This window comes from Bombus fervidus, chromosome 6, assembly GCF_041682495.2.
Source record: "Bombus fervidus isolate BK054 chromosome 6, iyBomFerv1, whole genome shotgun sequence".
NCBI lineage: Eukaryota > Metazoa > Arthropoda > Insecta > Hymenoptera > Apidae > Bombus > Bombus fervidus.
In genome coordinates, this window is record NC_091522.1 from 3,906,039 (window position 1) to 3,925,050 (window position 19,012).

Here is a 19,012-nt window from a genome sequence, read left to right on the forward strand (position 1 = left end):
TAAGTCTAGTCTGAAAGTAACTGGCCAACTATCAACAATTCTTCTATACATTGTTAATTATATCACTCGCTTATATACATCAAATTCTGTAGTTCTGTTTAATAAACATCACACAGGCATTTGAACAGGACATTTACACAGATCATACTCATTACTGTATAGAGAGTGGGGTTCACAGTATTTAAGGGATCATGGGTCACTACCTAAGTCTAGTCTGAGAGTAACTGGTCAACTATCAACAATTCTTCTATACATTGTTAATTATATCATTCGCTTATATACATCAGGTTCTGTAGTTCTGTTTAATAAACACCACACAGGCATTTGAACAGGACATTTACACAGATCATACTCATTACCGTATAGAGAATGGGGTTCACAGTATTTAAGGGATCATGGGTCACTACCTAAGTCTAGTCTGAGAGTAACTAGCCAACTATCAACAATTCTCCTATACATTGTTAATTATATCACTCGCTTATATACATTTGGTTCTGTAGTTCTGTTTAATAAATATCACTGAATATTATTTTAACATGAACATTGTGTCTTCCACAGATTATTAATCTTAACTTTAAGATTAAATTCTAACATTCTTGCGTTGCCTAAAATAAACTATTCACAAATAAGTCTTCCAATGTAATTGTTAAGCAAAACCAAATGAATCTTTGATTACTATTCATACTGTTTATATCGCTGACATAGCAAGCATACCGATTCCACAGCATTGTAAAATTATCGCTATTTTGTCGTGTGCATTGCTCTGTAATTGTTATGAAAATGCTATGAAATTGGCACGAGAATGCTGTGAAAATGCTATGAAATCGCTATAAAACTGATCGCATGAGTCCTAACGGCAAAAATCGAGGACGATCGTTTCCCTTAATAGCGTCACGATTCACGAGCCTCGGGGGCTGATTCCGTAGAAAAATCCGTTTGCTAGTGACAGGCCGGTAGATAGTTTCATTAATGGTGATTTAGAGAAACGACCGGTAGGACTGGTAATTAAAAACAATAATGAAACTCTGGACGCGACGATCGTTAATTAGAATTGATAATTGCAAGTGGTGATCGCGACAGGCCGCGGGACGGCACGAACGTTAGCCAGTATTGAGAAACTGTTCCTGTAGCCGGTCTTGTAGACCCGCGATAAATTTTCCGACTTCTTAATTGATTTCTGCTATAGCCAGAGTAACGCGCTACCTTCCGCAGGTATTTAAGCACTCGACTGCAATACGAGGTTGTCGTGGAACCAGTCAGATTTTCTCGACCCTCTCTACGTAGATATTTCAGAATGATTTAATTGCAATTTAACTCTAACGTATTTGCACTTAAAAAATTTGGAAAAATGAAATATTACAGTGCATTGACCTTTCTGTGATATGTTACAGTAAATGTATTAACTCAATAAATTTATTTTCTAGATAATAATATATGTAGATATTTGACAGATTTCGCGTGCATGTGAATGTATTCAGAAGCAAGGAAAGTGAAGTTTTAATTAATAAATGCACACGTTTCGATTCTGATTTAGTATGGTTTGTCAGCTAGTAGTTAATACATTTCGTAAAGTGTACCACAAATTATCTAACCAAACGATATTCAGACATATGTACTCTGTTAAACCAAAGTCAACTTTTCCAACTATTAGATCAGTGATCTAAAATATTTAAAAATAATTTCCTCATATAAATTCAAACAAATTCAGACAAATCACCGTTGAATCATATAAAATTCCTTTAGCCAAAAATAATGGTTCGTCTTCCTTCTTCAATCTGTTACAAGCTTAAATAAACCAACTTTATTCCAACCACCGATCTGGCTTCCCAACTTCATTTCATCAACAGAACAGACACCTGCGCGATTGCAAAAATACGTAACTGCCTTTTTAGATCGGTGGTGTCGTAGACATGGTTGAGCTCGCGGTTTCTCGAGGTATGATCCAGCACCTGTCCCACTTCGGTCCTGGTATAGCTCTCGGTTGTTCCAGAGAGTATCGTTTAATGAATTCTTTGCGTCCCTCCCTCTGCGGCCGTTTCGCATCCGTCGTCGTTGGCAGACGTAATTAAAAGGAACGTGACGCGCAAGTTTAGTGGCGCTTTAAGAACGAGTCGGATCATTGCACGTACGCGGCACCGCGCGATTCATAGTGGTACGACTCACCTCGCGCAGCCCTCGTCGATCGTTGGCTCGATCGCAATCGAGAGAGACTCGACGTCAATCGTGCGAGTCGATCGTGTTCAAGACTCGTAATTATCAAGCCATGCTTTATGATTCCAGCGTTGTACACTGGTAGAATTTCAAATTGCAAGCTTTTCCTCTACAGAACCAGTGGAATGACGAAAATGAGCCTTTAGATGAAAGGAGCAGGAGATAGACTTTACTTTCTCCCTATACAAACGATAGAATTATGAAAATGAGTCAATGAGATAGAGCGACGACACGTAGAGTTTAAGTATTGTTTAAGTAACATTTCACGAATTTCGTTTCACGCGAGATAGTTGATTACTTTCTATTCACCTTGAGAACGGGAAAAAGTCCTGAAACGCTGTTCTCATCGGTTCACGCCGCTCTCTGCGGGGTTTTGCAAGAACGATCGATAAATTTATGAGGACTTGATCCCAGTGCGGCGTTCCTCTTACGCTCGCTTCTAAGAATCCGTTGGAAACGGTCTCCTTTCTTGGCACGATCCCTGCATCGAGTATCTAACTCGTAAACTCTGAAAGACGTTCAGTAATGTTTCCAATACGGCCGACCATGCGACGGCCTCTGCAAATATCCTCGAATGACACGAAAGAAACGCGAGGGGCGTTTCTCAAGCTGGTACCTTCTTTTTCTTCCCTTGATCGACCAAGAGCATAAACCCCTGACAAAAACGTGGCACTCCCTTTGCAAGAACATTAGGATATATGTTTGAATCACGGTGAGATGGCCGAATGATCCAGCGATCGATCGTTTTTAGTCACTCGGAGAGAAGATGATTTCGCTAAATTCGTCAGCAGAGGTTGTCGATGCAAGACGAACTATTTACACGTTCCATCTTTCTCCCACTTTTTCCGCCAATCTTCGGAATCCCGTGACAATCCACCGATTGCCTCCAAACCAATTCGAAGCGTAGGCCAGGCCCCTCTCGTCTCTCGACTGGCTCACCGCCGATACCAGCTACAATTAAAAGCAACGTGACTGGAGAGCCAACCAGCAAAACTGAAAGAGAACGATCCCGACGGTTTCTACGATTTGTTACGCAAAGGCTGAACGCTGGTTCAGGGGAAACTCTGTTCTTTCTGCGAGAGGCAGGGGCGAGACACAGAGGGATACGTGTATTGGTGTAGCTGCGTTTCGAGGATGGAATCGAGTGGATGATGGTACGAAACGACTAGTTGTCCTTCAGCGACAAAACGCTCTCGGCTTCGTCGCCTGGATGACAGGACAATGATGAAGCGGTTTAATTGTTCTCGATCCGACGAGTTTTTCCGTCAATTGAATTACATCGGTAAAATTCTCAGCAAGAAGCGAATAGTTGAAGACGCGTCCCTACGAACCTGGACAGAAAGCAAAAACCAATCAGCGCGCCATTATTCTTCTTGCGCGAGAAATACGTTTAAATATTTGATACGATTCAATTACCTTATCTTGTTTCTCCTGTGATTTATATTATAATCCATTTTATCCGCTAGTATATTTTTCTTTCACATAAGTGAAATAAGCGAAGCAGAGTTCAATGGCTATTTCTTGTAGCATGAGTAATTGGAAAGATGACTATCAGGTGACACAGAGGCAAGATTTGTATGACGCTCACTTGTCCTTCAATTCATAAATTCTTAGATTAAATTGTTTATCAAGGAACAATTCCGTTTTGTAACGGTAAAAGCACGCTAGCAGACTGAAATTGCGTACCACGCAATGCTAAATTAAAAATTGTAAAACACTTAAACTTAAAACAATCTTATGTACAAGTGAATGTGTAATGAAAATTAATTGTAACAGATTGTCACACAGTGACTAATTTTCCCTTATCCTATCATACTACCCTCATTCGATCTACAATTCAAAAAATGTCTATATCTTATCTTATTTTATCTTTAAAGTTTTCTAGTAATTCAATTTTTTAAAAATCATGTTATATATTTTTTTAAATTTGTTCAGTAGCGCATCTCTTTCTATTGCCGGTTATTTAACTCTATTAACAATTATAATAAAAGAATTCCAGCTATATAAACTATCATATTATTCCCTTACAAACGATTCAATAACTCACATTTTCCCTAAAAAAGGGAATCGTCGTCGCAAGATAAACTGTCGTTTCGCTGGAAACACGACAACGACGACAGGTGACGAAAACTGACAATGACTCGCGGCGTTAATCAAGGACGGCAGCGTTGAAGAGAAACGACGCGACGAGAAGAGCGAGGCGCAGCCAGGTCGGTAGCTGACGTCTAACTCAAGGATAGGTCGAGAGGAAATTAGTGTTCGTTCGCGGCCGCACGTCCTCGGTATGCGAGGTACTTTCGGGGATGTACTCACTCTCTCGAGGACGTCTTAGCGTTATTGGTTTTACCCCTCGAGACGCCTACAGCTGTTGAGAAGAGAGGGAGGTTGTTCCTTAAATGGAAACCGTGCAATGGTGCGAGACAGAGAGAAGTCGAGAAGCGGAACGAGGGTCGAGAGAGCGAGAAGTGGGTTCCTGAATGCCTCTTTCCTGCCACTGACAACGAGACTACTTCGCTTAAGTAATTAGACTGCCGACCGTTCGTTACCTCAGTCATTTCTGAACAGTAGTACAAGAAACTGGCTGCTGCCCTGTCGCTTTCTCGATCGCTCGTTTTCAGCGTTCTAGAAATTTTTGTGTTTCGCCGGAAACTTCCTTAAGGCGGCATTTCAAGATGTTATTTTTTGAACGATCTATAAGATGAAAAATTATTAAGTAATCGTAGATCGATGGGGTTGAAATTTTTTGTAAATGTTTGGTCATACCTCGAGAAAATACAGCATAATTTTTATACAATTATCTTTAGCATTATTTAAATTATTACATGTTTTTCACAGTGTGTCGATCTGATGGTCTCCCACGGTTTATATTATTCTATCCATCCGAAATAGGAGAATGAAATATAATTAGAATTCATGTAAACGTCGATATAATCCACTAGAACAAAACAAGAAAAATGTAGTTTGACAAAACACAGCAGGTATGAAAATTAAAAATATGATTTTATCATGGAAATTTTATCTTGTCCAAATGATACATCGCTTTCTTGAAATTATTCCAATTTTCTTATTCATTTGTTATTGAAATGAAATATAGAAAATTAAGAACATCTTTTTCAATCGCTTCAAACGAGAACATTCCTTTATGAAAGAATCCACGAAGGAATTAAGTATTGAAAATTTCCATGTACTAGAAATAAAAGTAAAAGATTACCCATTTTATAAGTATAGCAACGTACGAGAAAATATTTGCACTAACGAAAAGGAAGTTCTAGCGTATCATAGTCATCTTCTGCAATTCTAAGAATAATCGATCTTAAATATCCTGGGTAACGGTCGAGAATCTGAAAAGTAATAATCTTCGTCCGTTTGTTAGTTTCCACACCTAGAATCATGAATACTAATAACCGCTGTGGTTGGTGGGATCAGTAAATTGTTGAGATTTGTATAAGCACATAGCAGACCGTTCTTCTAATTATGATTCTTCATTCAAAATTTCATATACCGAACTGGCAATTTTCCAGTTCGTTCGATCAAATAGGGTCAAGTGTAGCGTTTAGAAGAAATTGATACTCTTTCGATGGATGCGTATTTTTCCAAGAGCTGATCCGGAACAATAAGTCGTTTCGTATAATAATCATTCTAGATTGTATCTTGATGCTCCGCCTAGAAGATTAATAAAAGCTTTCTCGGTGTACATATACATGCATGCAAGGTGGTAACCATTACGATATTTATAACGAGTTATTAACGTCCAGAAGAACCACTCGTTCTTCTTGCGTTCTTCTTGCATTTGAAAAGCATGGTAACGCCTATATATTGTAGTTGCAGCGTCTTATTGGATTGTTAAAGCTTCTGACCAATAAATTGCATCGAAAAGAAAAGAAACTCAGGAGCAAAAATATTGCAGAAAATTTATTCGCTTATTTTCCCAACTTGTATTCCAGTTGCTGTCGCGTCAACTCTAAAACACAATAAATAATCAGAATTATTCAACATAGATGAAAAATAATTACAACTACTCCAGTCTCATCGCATTGATAAAGCCAGCGACCAATAAATTGCACGGAAAGCGAAAGTAACGTGGAAGGCTGGGTTAATTCAAAAAGAAATAATCAACGTAGAGGAAAAAGTAATTTCTTATCTCCTCCACCAAAGAATATCTCAGCCATCAGCCAATAATGTTGGTAGTTCGCTTTGGAATATAACAACAATAACGCGTTTGATTTACGATTAAGTTGTCTCTGTTAACTTCGCATAACCAGTGGTGCAGAGTGCGTGAAGGACTTCTAGCAGCTTCGCCGGACGACGATAAACGGCGAGGAGGACCTACGAAGAGAAAGACTCAGCCTCGTGGACCAACTATTCCTCTCGTCTTGAGCGGACGTTTATTTCGTCCGGGAGGTGAGGCCTCCTTCCGAACGAACCTCTCTCGTTATGGTAGAGTTGTACACGAATAGCCAGGGAATAGCAGTTAAGACCGACTAGACAATAAAAGTTGTCGTAAAGTTTGTCACTAAGCGTGCGTGCACGATGCCGCCGCGCCGGTTCGTTAATTTCTCAGATTTATTGGCGCGTAAACTTGTTGAATCAATGTTCTCTTCGACCGCGAAACACCATTATGAATCGTTATGTAAGGCTAATTTTTGATTGCTTTATGTACCCTTTGCGTTTGTTGGGCAGACCTTTGTTCGAGGGGACGATTTAGAGTTTAGAGGGATGCGAAGGTCGATGGTCATTTCCAACAGAAGCGAGTCTCTGCTCGGTGTAATATTTCTAATTGCACGAAAATATTCATTTCCTTGGACATGTACTTTGTTGAAAATCTTTTGAAGAACAGAACCTTTTACTACTGTAGAGGACTTGTGTAGAAGATGTTTGATCGTCAGATATATTAAATGTTATTGCTTGTTGTTGAAACCGTCGAACATATTTAAAAATAATAAATTAGTATACAGACTATATTCGCTGAGACGGTCGTACAGTGTATAAGTCGCACAGTAAGATCGCTGATAAATACTCGCTAGATGCCCGCTAGATACTCGTCGATAACTCGGTACATAACTCTTGATAACTCTCAGATAACTCGTCGATACTGAACTCTTTTCGGTTGCATCCGTTTTGCCTGGAGTTTATTTATTCTTACATTACATGTATCCTAACGATCTTGATACTCCGAGGCAAAACAACAATATGATTTGAATTGTCCTTTACTCATGTGCCGCTACACTGCCTTTTACAATAGAACCTTTTACCGCCATTTATGTTTATCTGTTTCGTCGCTTATTTCATCGTTATTTCAATCAGTTCGTATCTTAGCTTCTTATTCAGTTCTTTTCCAAACTGTGTACGAGAGTAGTGGACAGCTGAAGATCTGTACCAATTATATTTCGTCTTCATCGTGAAATATGATCGGTCATTCTAATGTTAACCCTGGTGAGTGATGCTTGACTTCAGTGGTCAGGCATAGAATCTATCATTTCTTTTGCTTCTGACTCAAAAGCTACATCTCACGTATACAAATATTTGTATACGTAACATCTATCTCTAACATTTTTAGACTCATATTTCAGGATACATTACACTCTCGTGTGATTAATAATGAAAATTTCTACGACCTATGTTCATGATCGTACAAGAGAATGTATACTTACTAATGCATTTTTCTTTTAAAAATTATTCAAATTTGAAGGAAGAAATGTTTAATTTGCAAAGAAGACGCGAACCAATTTCCACCACTGGTCGACACCTAGTTAAAAAACGTTGCATAAATACATTTTCTAATCGTTAAACAAAAAGTTAACTTATCTTAGCTTCTTAGATTTAGATTAAATTATAATACTGTTATATAACATTTCTTTCTTACGCATTTAAATCTCCTAACCGCAATAATCCCAATTCTTCAGCCACTTCGACAGATATCAGCTGACGATAGGATCCTACCGTGTTGCAGGTCCACGAACGAGGAGGGTGAAGAGGTCGGACGGCCGTGGCAATGGCGGCACACCCGAGGAAAAGCGTCCGCGGACCGCGTTCAGTGGCGAACAATTGGCCAGGCTGAAGAGGGAGTTCGCGGAGAATCGATACCTGACCGAACGAAGGAGGCAACAACTCTCGAGGGATCTGGGTTTGAACGAGGCGCAGATCAAGATCTGGTTTCAGAACAAGAGGGCGAAGATCAAGAAGGCCAGTGGCCAGAAGAATCCTCTCGCCCTTCAGCTGATGGCCCAGGGTCTTTACAATCATTCGACGGTGCCCCTAACGAAAGAGGAAGAGGAACAAGCGGCGGAACTTCAAGCAAAATGACGACAATAGGATCGATCGAATAATTGAAGCTAAACTTATCGACGAGCTCGTTCAACGTTTCGAGATCTCGTAAGAACTCTCATTTCTCGCGTTGAATGTCGATCGCGAGAGAATGAAAACGTGTCGTTGATAACATATCTGGTGAATCGTGAAAACGGGAGTGGTTGTATGAATGCGTTAGTCCTAGATAATTTAACGTTCCTCCCGTAAATTTTGTACGAAAGATCGTCATCGAGACCACAGCCACTTGCGCTCCAAAGATTGTACATCTACGTTCTATCTTCGATTTCCTGAAATTCGAAAATGATTGCATAGTCAAATTAAGATTAACTTAGTCGGTTGCCTTTGTTTCTTCTATGTTTAAAAATTTGGATATTTATTTCGTGAAAAAAAAATTCAGTGCTACCGACCGAATATTTAAGCGACTGCTGAACGAATTTTTGTAATTCGTTGTCTTAGAGCTTCCCATTTAACTTGAGACCGATAAAACGGCGACGCGACGTATCCTGCGACAGGAAAGCTCATGAGTTACCGGCGTTATGAATCGAATGATGGTGGTCGTGCACGCGGCGATCGCAACGATAACTATCATTCAACATGGTTTGGAAGGGAGGAATTAGCACGTACGTTCCTATATCACGAATAAAAATGTCGTATTTAGAACCAGGGGAATGAACGGAGTAATCGATCGATCGTCGTGATTACACGCGAATCGTGTAAATCATGGTGAAATGGGTTGTACAGTGCCATTTGTACAGTTTTCTCGCGAACACAGTAGATCGAAAAAAAAAAAAAAAAACGAATAGAAGTCATCGTTCTCTGATAAAGGAACCAGTATTCGAGGGAGAGACAAAGAGAGAATGAAGATACTTTAACCAAGGACAAGTGTGACAAGTTTGTATGAGAGAAATGGAAGAGAGAATGAGAGTGAAAATGTAAAGTTCTAGTTTCGTTTCGTTAATTTATTGTAAAAATGTAAGATATCGTACGATTGCGACGTGCAATAGAAAACATTATACATATATGTATGTATGAAGAGAAGTGAATAGAAACGACGTATATGTATAGGTATATATATATAAATATACATATATATACATATATGTATATATAAAAAAGATTGATATAAATTGTCGTGTAAATAAAGTGCAACTTAGCGAGAACGTCGTCTCGATAGACTGTTTAAAAATAACTTAGTTATTTATTTACCTATGCTAATACGGAAGGCTCGATACAATATCGGGCACTTATACCTTGTAAGAATTATTTAAAGATCGAATTAAATATTCCCACTATCATGAGCCACGTATCAACGTATACTTGTTCTATCTTCAACATCCATCCTGTTCCTTTGCTCCTAGATAATTCCTTGATTGTATGGTTTACTCGCCGGTCAGGATAAACCTTATTCAAACGTTTGCACAAATACACCGACGATGCTGCGGTCTGATAAATAGTCGATTAAATAATTACGCGGCATCAATGAACCGAATTATCCAAGTAATTAACGGCGGTTCCGTTTCTAATAAGCGAATAAGATACGGTACTTTTTTACAAGATCAAAGGCTTCGACTTTGCATGAGATAGCAATATACTGAAACTTGGAATTTGATGTTTGCTTATAGATACAGGGATATTAAACTTAAAAATTCTTTTCAAGAACTGAATTACACTAGACTAAAGACAAAAGCAATAATTGTACTTTAAACGTACTCCGATAGATGATGTCAACATTAAAGTTCAATAATTCACTAGTTTCCTCAGCAGCCAATCTACTGTCTCAAAATTAGGTTCCATTGAAGAGTTAAGTTGCATTAAAATCCTCGTAGCAAATCATCAAGAATCGACTCTGGTCAACATTTAATTTCGGAATAGGATTTCATAAAAATTGTATACTCCAAGTTTACATGTCTGTGTACATTGAAATAACATTTCAGTTTTATAATAAATGGTATGAAGATTATTGATCAAAGATACAAACGTCAAGTCGGTTGTAATATTGTATAGAGTTCCTAATAATATAATTATAATTTTACAAAGTCCGCGCTATTTATTTAAGTAAACTATGATAAGTAAAAGGAAATTAAAGTATCTCTGTTCATAAATGGGAAAGCAAACTGAAAATCCACCTTAATGAGGAAAAAATAAGGAAAGAAATGAAAGAGAGCAAACAATCTCGATAAACAATCCAATTAAACGATCTCTAAAGAAGAAACGAGAGACAAGGTGATCGCGATCTCAAGACATTAACGCGGCGGAATCGATCGATGCTGTGAAAGCGGTACTAGACGCGAGCTAATTAACACCGGGAACGGAATCAATCGAGCCAGATGTTTATCGAAATTTATCGGCGCGACACTGGCGAACCGGTGGGTAGGCGAGAGAGAAAGACAGTGGCGAGAGGCGATCGGTGTCGGGATAAAAGGTTTCGGGGCGGGTCGATTCACATTCAGCATTTGGCGCATGCTTCCACCCTCGAGTCGTATTTCAGGCCCGTGCAAACCCTATGAAAAGCCCCTCCTGCCGGCGTGATATCGATTGATTTACAGTCGAAAGGTGGCCATCGTTGATATCAAACCAGCCACGCCTACGTTTATACCGTGAACGCGATATGCGTGTGTTGCACGGTGAGTGGTGTCGGTTAACGCACTTTATACATCATTTAACCTCCGCTAGCGTTGTTCCAACCTCCCTTGTTACGTCTCTCCCACGAATCGCTCAACAGATAGGTCGCAGACGATCCTTACAAGTATGAGAAACTCGCGACGTTTGTACGAATTTGTCCTTGAAAATTGAAAAGTCGTAGTAGAGTCGAAGCTTTTAAGTCAACTTACCGATGAAAAGTTTAAATCATGTTGAAGTTAGATAGCCATCGCTAGGGTCGGAAATAAGAAGATCGAAGATAGAGTTCGTCGACGTTGGAGAATAAATAATTTCATTGGTTTCTTCGTGTATTGGTGTGCCCATTTTTCTTTTTCGATAATGGAACCCAAAGGTTGTCGGCCAAAGATCGTCCAGCCAGGATGTCCGAAGGATCAGCCTCGCTTTCGGGAACGTACCTGGTAAGTAATAGACGACATTAACGTACCGGTGCCGACGTCGCGATGACTAATAAGCGACAATTATTTTTTTTTTTTTTACAAGAACTGATGGTCGGAAACGGACAGAAGTTGAGTACCTGAACCATCCGGTAATATTTCATCAGTTGAATTTAAACGAAATCTCGTGAACATCAAACGTAGGCTCAACTCCATCGACTCTCATAAATTCGATTACTTCCACGTATATTCTGAAATAAGTCATTGTAATTAAACTTGACAACCTTAAAGTGAGTGTAAATCGTAATATGCAGTAGCAAATATTTCGTGCAGTCTCTCCTTCGCATGCGACGTATACGTAAAAATAAATATTTGGCCCTGTTCGTAATGCGATACGTCACTCGTAAATCATGGAAATATTCGATGCTCGGCATCTAGTAACGCTTGACTCCAAAATATATTGTCGATTGCTCGGAATCGGGAGGAAAGGCCGGCAACCGATACGTCCTTGTCAGATTATAATCGCACCACTTGACAGACTCGCGCTTCTGTCTGTCCGGCAGGCGTACATGGCCCAAGTCGAGACTACTTATGGGTGAAGCGAGCCGCGAAGCCACACAAACGGTTCTTGGTGGCTCCTTTGTCCCGGAATCTTTACAAATGAGATACAACCAGGGAGAAAAGTCAGAGGCACGTGAGGAGGCAGCAAACATTAACCCTGTGACCGACCCGTTCGACATTCCTGAGCAACCGTGTGCGCCTTCTGTAACGCGGCGGGGACAGGAACCAGCCTTGGGAGCCTCGAGCCTCGAAATTATGCATCCGTCTCGAGAACCGACAGCATACCGTGTTTCATTTCACGTTGACGTATACTCCGCCACTTTGGAATAGTCGATGAAACGAATAGGGATTAGATGTTGACCGTAGATGCTGGTGTTACCGATTGAAACGTCGATGATGCGCGTTAAACAGATGCGGCTGGAATAATCCCTGAATCATTGGGAAACAAATGGTTTCCGTTTCACGGGAGTCGCATGATTTGATCCACGTGAAAGACAATTCTGTTTCGTTGTTTCAATGTATGCGCGTTTCCCTTTTATGCATGCAACACGCTGCATATTACCTGGTTCGCTCGAACTGTTTAGAAAAAGAACCAGATGCAAATTCGTCGGAGATTACCGGTCAGTTTGGTTCGGCCTCTGTTTACATACGAGATCAGCCCAACAGAACGAGCCGATCCGGAGGCAGCGGTATCGGTCTATCTTGCGCCATAAATCGCAGGCAAATCGCGCGTGGGCCATGGGACTCAATAAAGTAATGCGGAAGGGAATTATTGAGCCTGCTAATCAGCCGTAAATAACGTCCTATAATTCTCTAGTTACGCGCCTCGGACACCAGATAAGCAGCTAGGGAAACGGAAAAAAGTGAAAATGGTTTATAGATAAGGGGACGCGCGCTATCAATCGACGTTGCACTTACCGTGCTGGCATACCTCTCGACGCGTTCTTGGCGTACCATTGATATATTCGGACGCCAGCTCACAGCTTTCGTCTGATCGTATCTTAATTGCATGATTTTTCACAAGATTGTAGGTATTTATTGGTTTATTCCGCTTTTCGTTTTTCTTCGTTATCCTCTTGTTTCTTTATCAGTGTATTATATTCACGATCATTTCTTTTGCTATTATTTTGTGGAAGTTGCACATAAAACATTGTCTCTAATTTTTAAGTTTCTACAAGTTCCCCAATTTTTTTCTATATATTTAAAAAGTTTAATCCTTCGATTTGTTCCATTATTGAAATCGCCACCCGATAGGATGGTGCGGCGGGTCAGCTACACAGGATTAAGAGAAGGATAATAATTCGTGGCGGCCGTGAGAGATCGGTAGACCGAGATCTTCAAGGATGATCGTCGTTAGTGAACGGGGCATTAGTCGTACGGTAGCCGATGCCGATGGATACGCTCCACCGTCAGTGGGGAGCCAACGTGGAAAGCAGCGTCGGGAGATCTGATGGTGACGGGTATTAAAATTAATGGTCAACCGTGCACGCTGACGTGTCACCTTATACCTCCATGCGTCATTTTGATTGACCAATAAATTATCTCGTGGAAGGTCTCGCGCGTGCTTGACCATCGCTGTTCTCGCGGTTCTTTGCTCATTCAAGTAAAAGTCTGACCGTTGTGTAATTTGTTGGTCGTTTCACGCGGTGAAACGAAGGCATACTTTTACGAGCTTAAGGAGTCGATAAGAATCTTCTTAGAAATTTCAAATAAACACCAAGGTATCTCTTAGTACATGAAAGATGTACATGGACATTTTACTGAAAATTTAATGAAAATCAGTACCTTATTGCTATATGCACATCAGAACATAACTTAAAAGTAGAATTTTGAATATTAAAGCTAGATATGATAGTAAGTTAGGGTTACTTGTGTCAATATCTTCAACATCTTAAAATTTAATTTTTAATTTTGCATGGAATAATCAAATGAAACGAGATTAACCTTGGATACAATAACGAAAGAATGAGAAAATATCATACATGCTTATGCATAAGAAAATGATTCAAATAACCCTATGGTAGCCCTATTTGAGTTAACAAGGGTATATCACGTCAGTTAAAAAGAGCTAAATAATGTGTTTTCAAATGTAAGTCGTAAAAATTGTTGGTAAACAAAATAATTTGGCGAATTACTTAGCTTCACTCAAATATCTCTCCCTTACCCTATAGCAAGAGAATCAAGGCGCAGGTTCAATAATAATCTCGTGGCGATACGACGGTTCATTCGTCACATGTATCAAAACAAGCAGACAGCAGTGCTTGTGACAGAGTAACAATAACGAACTCTCTGTCTCGTGAATTTCCCCGAAACAGCTTGAAGCAGGCTTTAATGGCTTAATCCGCATGTTCCGGCAACTCGATGTGTGGGCCAGCGGGTCGATGGTCCCCTTTGAAATTTTCTTTTGCTGCTGGTCCCCATGGAAGGCGCGTTACCGGCCACCGATGGGACAAAACTCGAGAGCGCTGCCTTGTTTTTAGTCGCACCACAGGCCAAATGACCGGGACGCGGCACTCTCATGCATGAATGCAACGTCAGCTGCCATCCCGGGATATAGCGAACTCTTCATTAACCGTGCAAGGGGTTACGGAGAACGAAACGTCGTCTTCGCTCGTGAAATGGTTCCCTGATCCTTAATATTGCTACTACGTCTGCCGCCAGTAAATCTGAATTTTAATTGGACCGCGATAACATATGGGTGATGAAAGCCATGATGTATCCGAGAGTAATAAGAAAGGTTGTCATCTTCTGCATAAATCTATAGTTGTACGTTTTTATCGTCATTTGAATTTCAATGTTCGACCTGAAAAAAAGAAATTCAAATGAAAATGTGAACAATTTAACGATTTCTTAAGATGGACACTGTCCGCGAACTGTGTGCAAACAGATGACTATAGTAAATGATATCACATAACATATTTCACAAACATATTTACGAACAGTATAATAAATATACAACGAACTGTTCATATATTGTTTGCGAGTATTCAAAGCGAAAAAGTATTAAGGTGACAACACTAAGAGACACACTTTCGTATTACGTCTACAGATTTCCTCTTATGAAATCGGGTCCAATTTATTCCAAACCATCGTTATTATCCATCGACATGATGCTCAGTGTGAATAGAGAAAGATACTGGTAAGATGATTCCGGACTGTCGACGATCCAATCCCCGATTCGATGACTTTAACGAAAATTAAGTGAGATAGGTCCAGACGGGCCAATGCTTTTTGACAGCGGTCAAACTCTCTGCGGGGATCATAGGATCGGTCGACCGGTATTTAGTTTCCTAGTGTCATGTCCACCTTTACGCGTCCGCGCCTCTCGACAAGTCCGAACTCCAAACATGTCTGGCCGTGGATACTCTCGCGCGTCACAGCTCTATTCGACAATCGGAACCAGTTTTAATACCTAAGCCACGCCAACTTTTATGGATTATAGAGAGACCGACCAGAAGAAATTATAACGAGTTGTCTTGTTTTCCAGATAGTTTCAATTCTGAAATAGTTTCGTTTTCATTAACTTGTTTAATTTCATTAGTTTGTAAATAAATTGAAGTAGAGTTACCTTGCAGCTGCACTAATCAGAAAATCACAATTTGAAATCCAGATCTATTTGAATTCGTCGAGGTCAAATTATAATTGGAATTTATATGAAAAAGGTTCATTAATTCTCCCCTCCCATTGCCTATTTCATTAATTCATTTAAATAAATATCGATAAGATAAATGAAGTTCTACTGTATTCTAATCTTTAATAATAGACAATTTAAAATATCTGAGAGAAGATCGTCAAGATCCTCTTCAAGCGTATGTAAAAGTTTCCTTCAGGATCATAGAAAAAGGTTGCACGGAGCAAGTTCGCCGTTCTAATGAACCACAGTTGCGGTCTGTTATTCGTGATCTCGATACAAATCTGAACGGTTGTGCAAAAATTCGAGTTAGATCGAGGAACGACGAGAAACGAGAAGGAATTCCCGAATCCGTGGTAGCCTATAGGTGGATGAGTCACCACCTTCGGGATCGAGCGTAGAAGGTAAAGAGCCGCGGCGAGCAAGAGAGGAGAAACGAGAGAAAAACGAACATGAGAGGAGCTGAAGAGAACCTTCAAGTGGTGGGGACATCGTGGTAGAGTGGTGGTACCGGTTGGAAAGAGTGGAAAGGGAGAGGTGGGATTCGAACCCCGGGACCACACACGACGCTCCACGCGTCTGCGACTCGGTTACATTGCTTAATTGTAAACGGCCCAGTGGTTCTCAAGTTCTTCTCTCAGTTTACACATTTTAACTTTTCTCAAGTTATTTTAAGATAGAAATTCTGATTTCTTTGCAATTAGTACGTTCGTTGTTACATGCACTGTTCTTCAAACACTGACTAATTGGACAGCAATTTCTATATCATTAGCGTTACAATTTCTACGAAATAAATTCAGGAAATAGAATAGAAATTCTAATTCCTTTACTATGTACTACATGTTCCGTTCTTTTCAACATTAATTAGTTTTGGAGCAATTTTTATAGCATTATCAATAAAATTTTAACGTCGAAGAATTATAATAAAGTACCGAAAAAGTTATATGTTTTTGTTCATTTTGAAAATAAAGAACCAACGAATAAGTCTGTAATAAAGTACTAGAAATTACAAGATAGAAGGTAGATCCCCTTGATGAATACAAATTAACGGAGAAATTTCAATTCATTCAAGAAAAGAAGAAGCCATCAGTAAATGGCGATTCGTAGCATTTGTTAGTCAGAGTTGGAGCAGGTGTTTATGAAGATTTTAATCATATTCGATCGAGAAGAATTCGAGGAGGGCTCGCGTCAGAAGTATTCGGGCAATGATAACGAACAAGAGTTCAGAAGTCTGATTTCTTATCTGCAACATCGTTAATGCCATCGATTGTTCCCTTGCGGCGCGGCGGTTCCAACTAATTAAAACCAGAGTCTCATCGAGTCTTTTTCGTTCTCCTCTTTTACCTCGTGGCTTCCGCCGGTCGTGTTGTGACCTCTCCCTTTCCTCTACTTTTCGGCATTCCTCAAACATTATTCCGTCCTTCTTTCTTGGATATCTAGTGTCCGCTTAATAGGCTTACATAACGTTACTGAAAAAGGCCTCGGCAAAATTCATTTTACTTTAATGCGTGCACGGAATAACGTACCTATTTACTTAAATCCTACTTGGGATATGCATGGTTCGTTTAAACGATTATATTGCTGAATAATCCTTAACCCATAGAGACTATCGTCGAAAATAATTACAGTAATTTTATCGTAAGCAAAATTTCAGTCTGTACATATCTTTTTATTTTACAAATCGATGAAGTCAAACCAATGCAATTGTATTATTATCCAGTATTAGATGAAAAGTACGAAAATTGCAACAATTGCAAATAGCATTCCGATTATACGCTTATAGGACGATAATATTAAACTAAAATTTACATGGCGTAAAATTTAAGGATTTGTTTTGCAGATTATTCATGATAGACAATTAACTATTCGTTATGATCCTTTAAAAATAATGCAAAAATATAATATATAATCTTTGATACATACGTAGAACGTTGTTGCAAATGTGAAAGAAAGGACAGGCAACAGAAGATTTCTTCAAATCCCCATGCTTTTGTAGTATCATTATCTTGAGGAACCTCTGAAATCCCATCAGCGATGCTGTGAAAGATTCCCAAGTGATTTTCGACTTCTTTTGTTAAATCTTGCCTGAAACATTTCGAATAATATCATTAGATACGATTATTTATTCGATTCTTAAAATCGAAGTCAGATCATATTCCTGTGGTGTAACATAAACGACGTTATAGAATCGACAACTACATCAACGTTTCATTTATAACAATATTTTACAAAATTACATGTATGATAAATCTAATCAACTATATAGCATTCACATTTGAGACGAAATTTAAATATATTTTATAATTTACTGTTATTTATGTTATCTTCTCATAATAAATTAATTTATAGAAATAAGTCATTTATCTCTTGAGGATTGAATATTTATATTGGATAGTGAAATTGAGAAATTAATAAAAAATGAAGTTAATGAGTATGGCTTCTAAGAGACACATTTACGGCGATATTCGTATTAATGGTTATGTGTATTAGTCGATGTCAAAAGAAATAACAAGCTATTATTGTTATTAAGTTGCTAGTCGTTATTGGTTATATGTCTTATTTGATATAGAAAGAAATCATGAAGTAAAATAAGTCACATACTTGTTGTTTGTATGTTTAGATCTCCAATCAATTGGTTATGTCGATTTCGCCAGCGTCGTGATTTGTGTTGTTGACCAACCGACATGATTCTTCGCAGCGTAGTAAATTTTCAGCGACTGCCGCTGCCTCGAGCATCAAAAATAACTCCACCAACAAATTTCTGAAATCACCTGTGACAAATAATAATTAAACTGTTAGACTCTTAAATAATTTTGAGCAATTAAGAAATTTACGCACTCTCTCGTCGTTTACCGCCTGACTGACGTTCTGCGCATCCTTCTGCGCATCCTTCTGCGCAATTAACGTTCCAAAACGCGTCCTCAATCAAATTACCTAGACTTTTGTCTGAAATACGGAACACTCGTATCTCAGTGTGTTTGTTACGTGAAGTCAACAATAGTGAATTCGCGAGATGACGATACGCAATCAAACGAAAAAGTATAACACGATACACCATACTAAAGTTTACTTCAATCTTGTGACAATATCATTGTGATTCGCATCGTTTATTATCCGTTGCAAAATATAGTCTACTAGTAAGTATATAATATTGTAGTAGATACTTTTTAACGATTCATATATCAATATGTTCATTTTCGTGAAGTGATATCAAACATATGAACACTAACGAAAGATATAACGCTATAGATCACGTAAGCATATTCGA

At 39.1% G+C, this 19,012-nt stretch overlaps 1 protein-coding gene and 2 long non-coding RNA genes across 10 annotated transcripts in view; 1 reads left to right on the forward strand and 2 right to left on the reverse strand.

The window, feature by feature from the left end:
- Positions 1 to 9,823, forward strand: part of LOC139988344 (uncharacterized) — a 105,298-nt gene extending 95,475 nt beyond the window's left edge. The window contains exon 3 of one of the 2 annotated variants that reach the window (XR_011800076.1): positions 8,162 to 8,301. Coding sequence is in view for 1 of the 2 variants with exons in the window: in XM_072005642.1 (XP_071861743.1) it covers positions 8,162 to 8,514 (353 nt within the window). In the remaining variant the exon portion in view is untranslated. Of the gene's footprint in view, positions 1 to 8,161 lie in introns of both variants that reach the window. The other variant, XM_072005642.1, reaches the window with a different exon arrangement.
- LOC139988379 (uncharacterized) lies at positions 418 to 6,205 on the reverse strand. 7 transcript variants are annotated; one of them, XR_011800092.1, is made up of 6 exons: positions 5,938 to 6,205; positions 5,423 to 5,874; positions 4,975 to 5,146; positions 4,525 to 4,902; positions 3,628 to 4,041; positions 418 to 3,542 (listed from the first exon to the last, which is right to left on the reverse strand). It is a non-coding gene; the product is annotated as an uncharacterized lncRNA (long non-coding RNA). The 7 variants fall into 7 exon arrangements; XR_011800090.1 differs by having other exon boundaries at positions 5,423 to 5,593; positions 5,673 to 6,204; XR_011800093.1 differs by having other exon boundaries at positions 3,628 to 3,804; positions 4,758 to 4,902; positions 5,423 to 6,205.
- Positions 9,824 to 14,085: 4,262 nt separating the features above from the next.
- Positions 14,086 to 18,681, reverse strand: LOC139988383 (uncharacterized). Its single transcript, XR_011800097.1, has 4 exons — positions 18,583 to 18,681; positions 18,346 to 18,515; positions 17,668 to 17,829; positions 14,086 to 14,916 (listed from the first exon to the last, which is right to left on the reverse strand). It is a non-coding gene; the product is annotated as an uncharacterized lncRNA (long non-coding RNA).
- Positions 18,682 to 19,012: the final 331 nt, after the last annotated feature.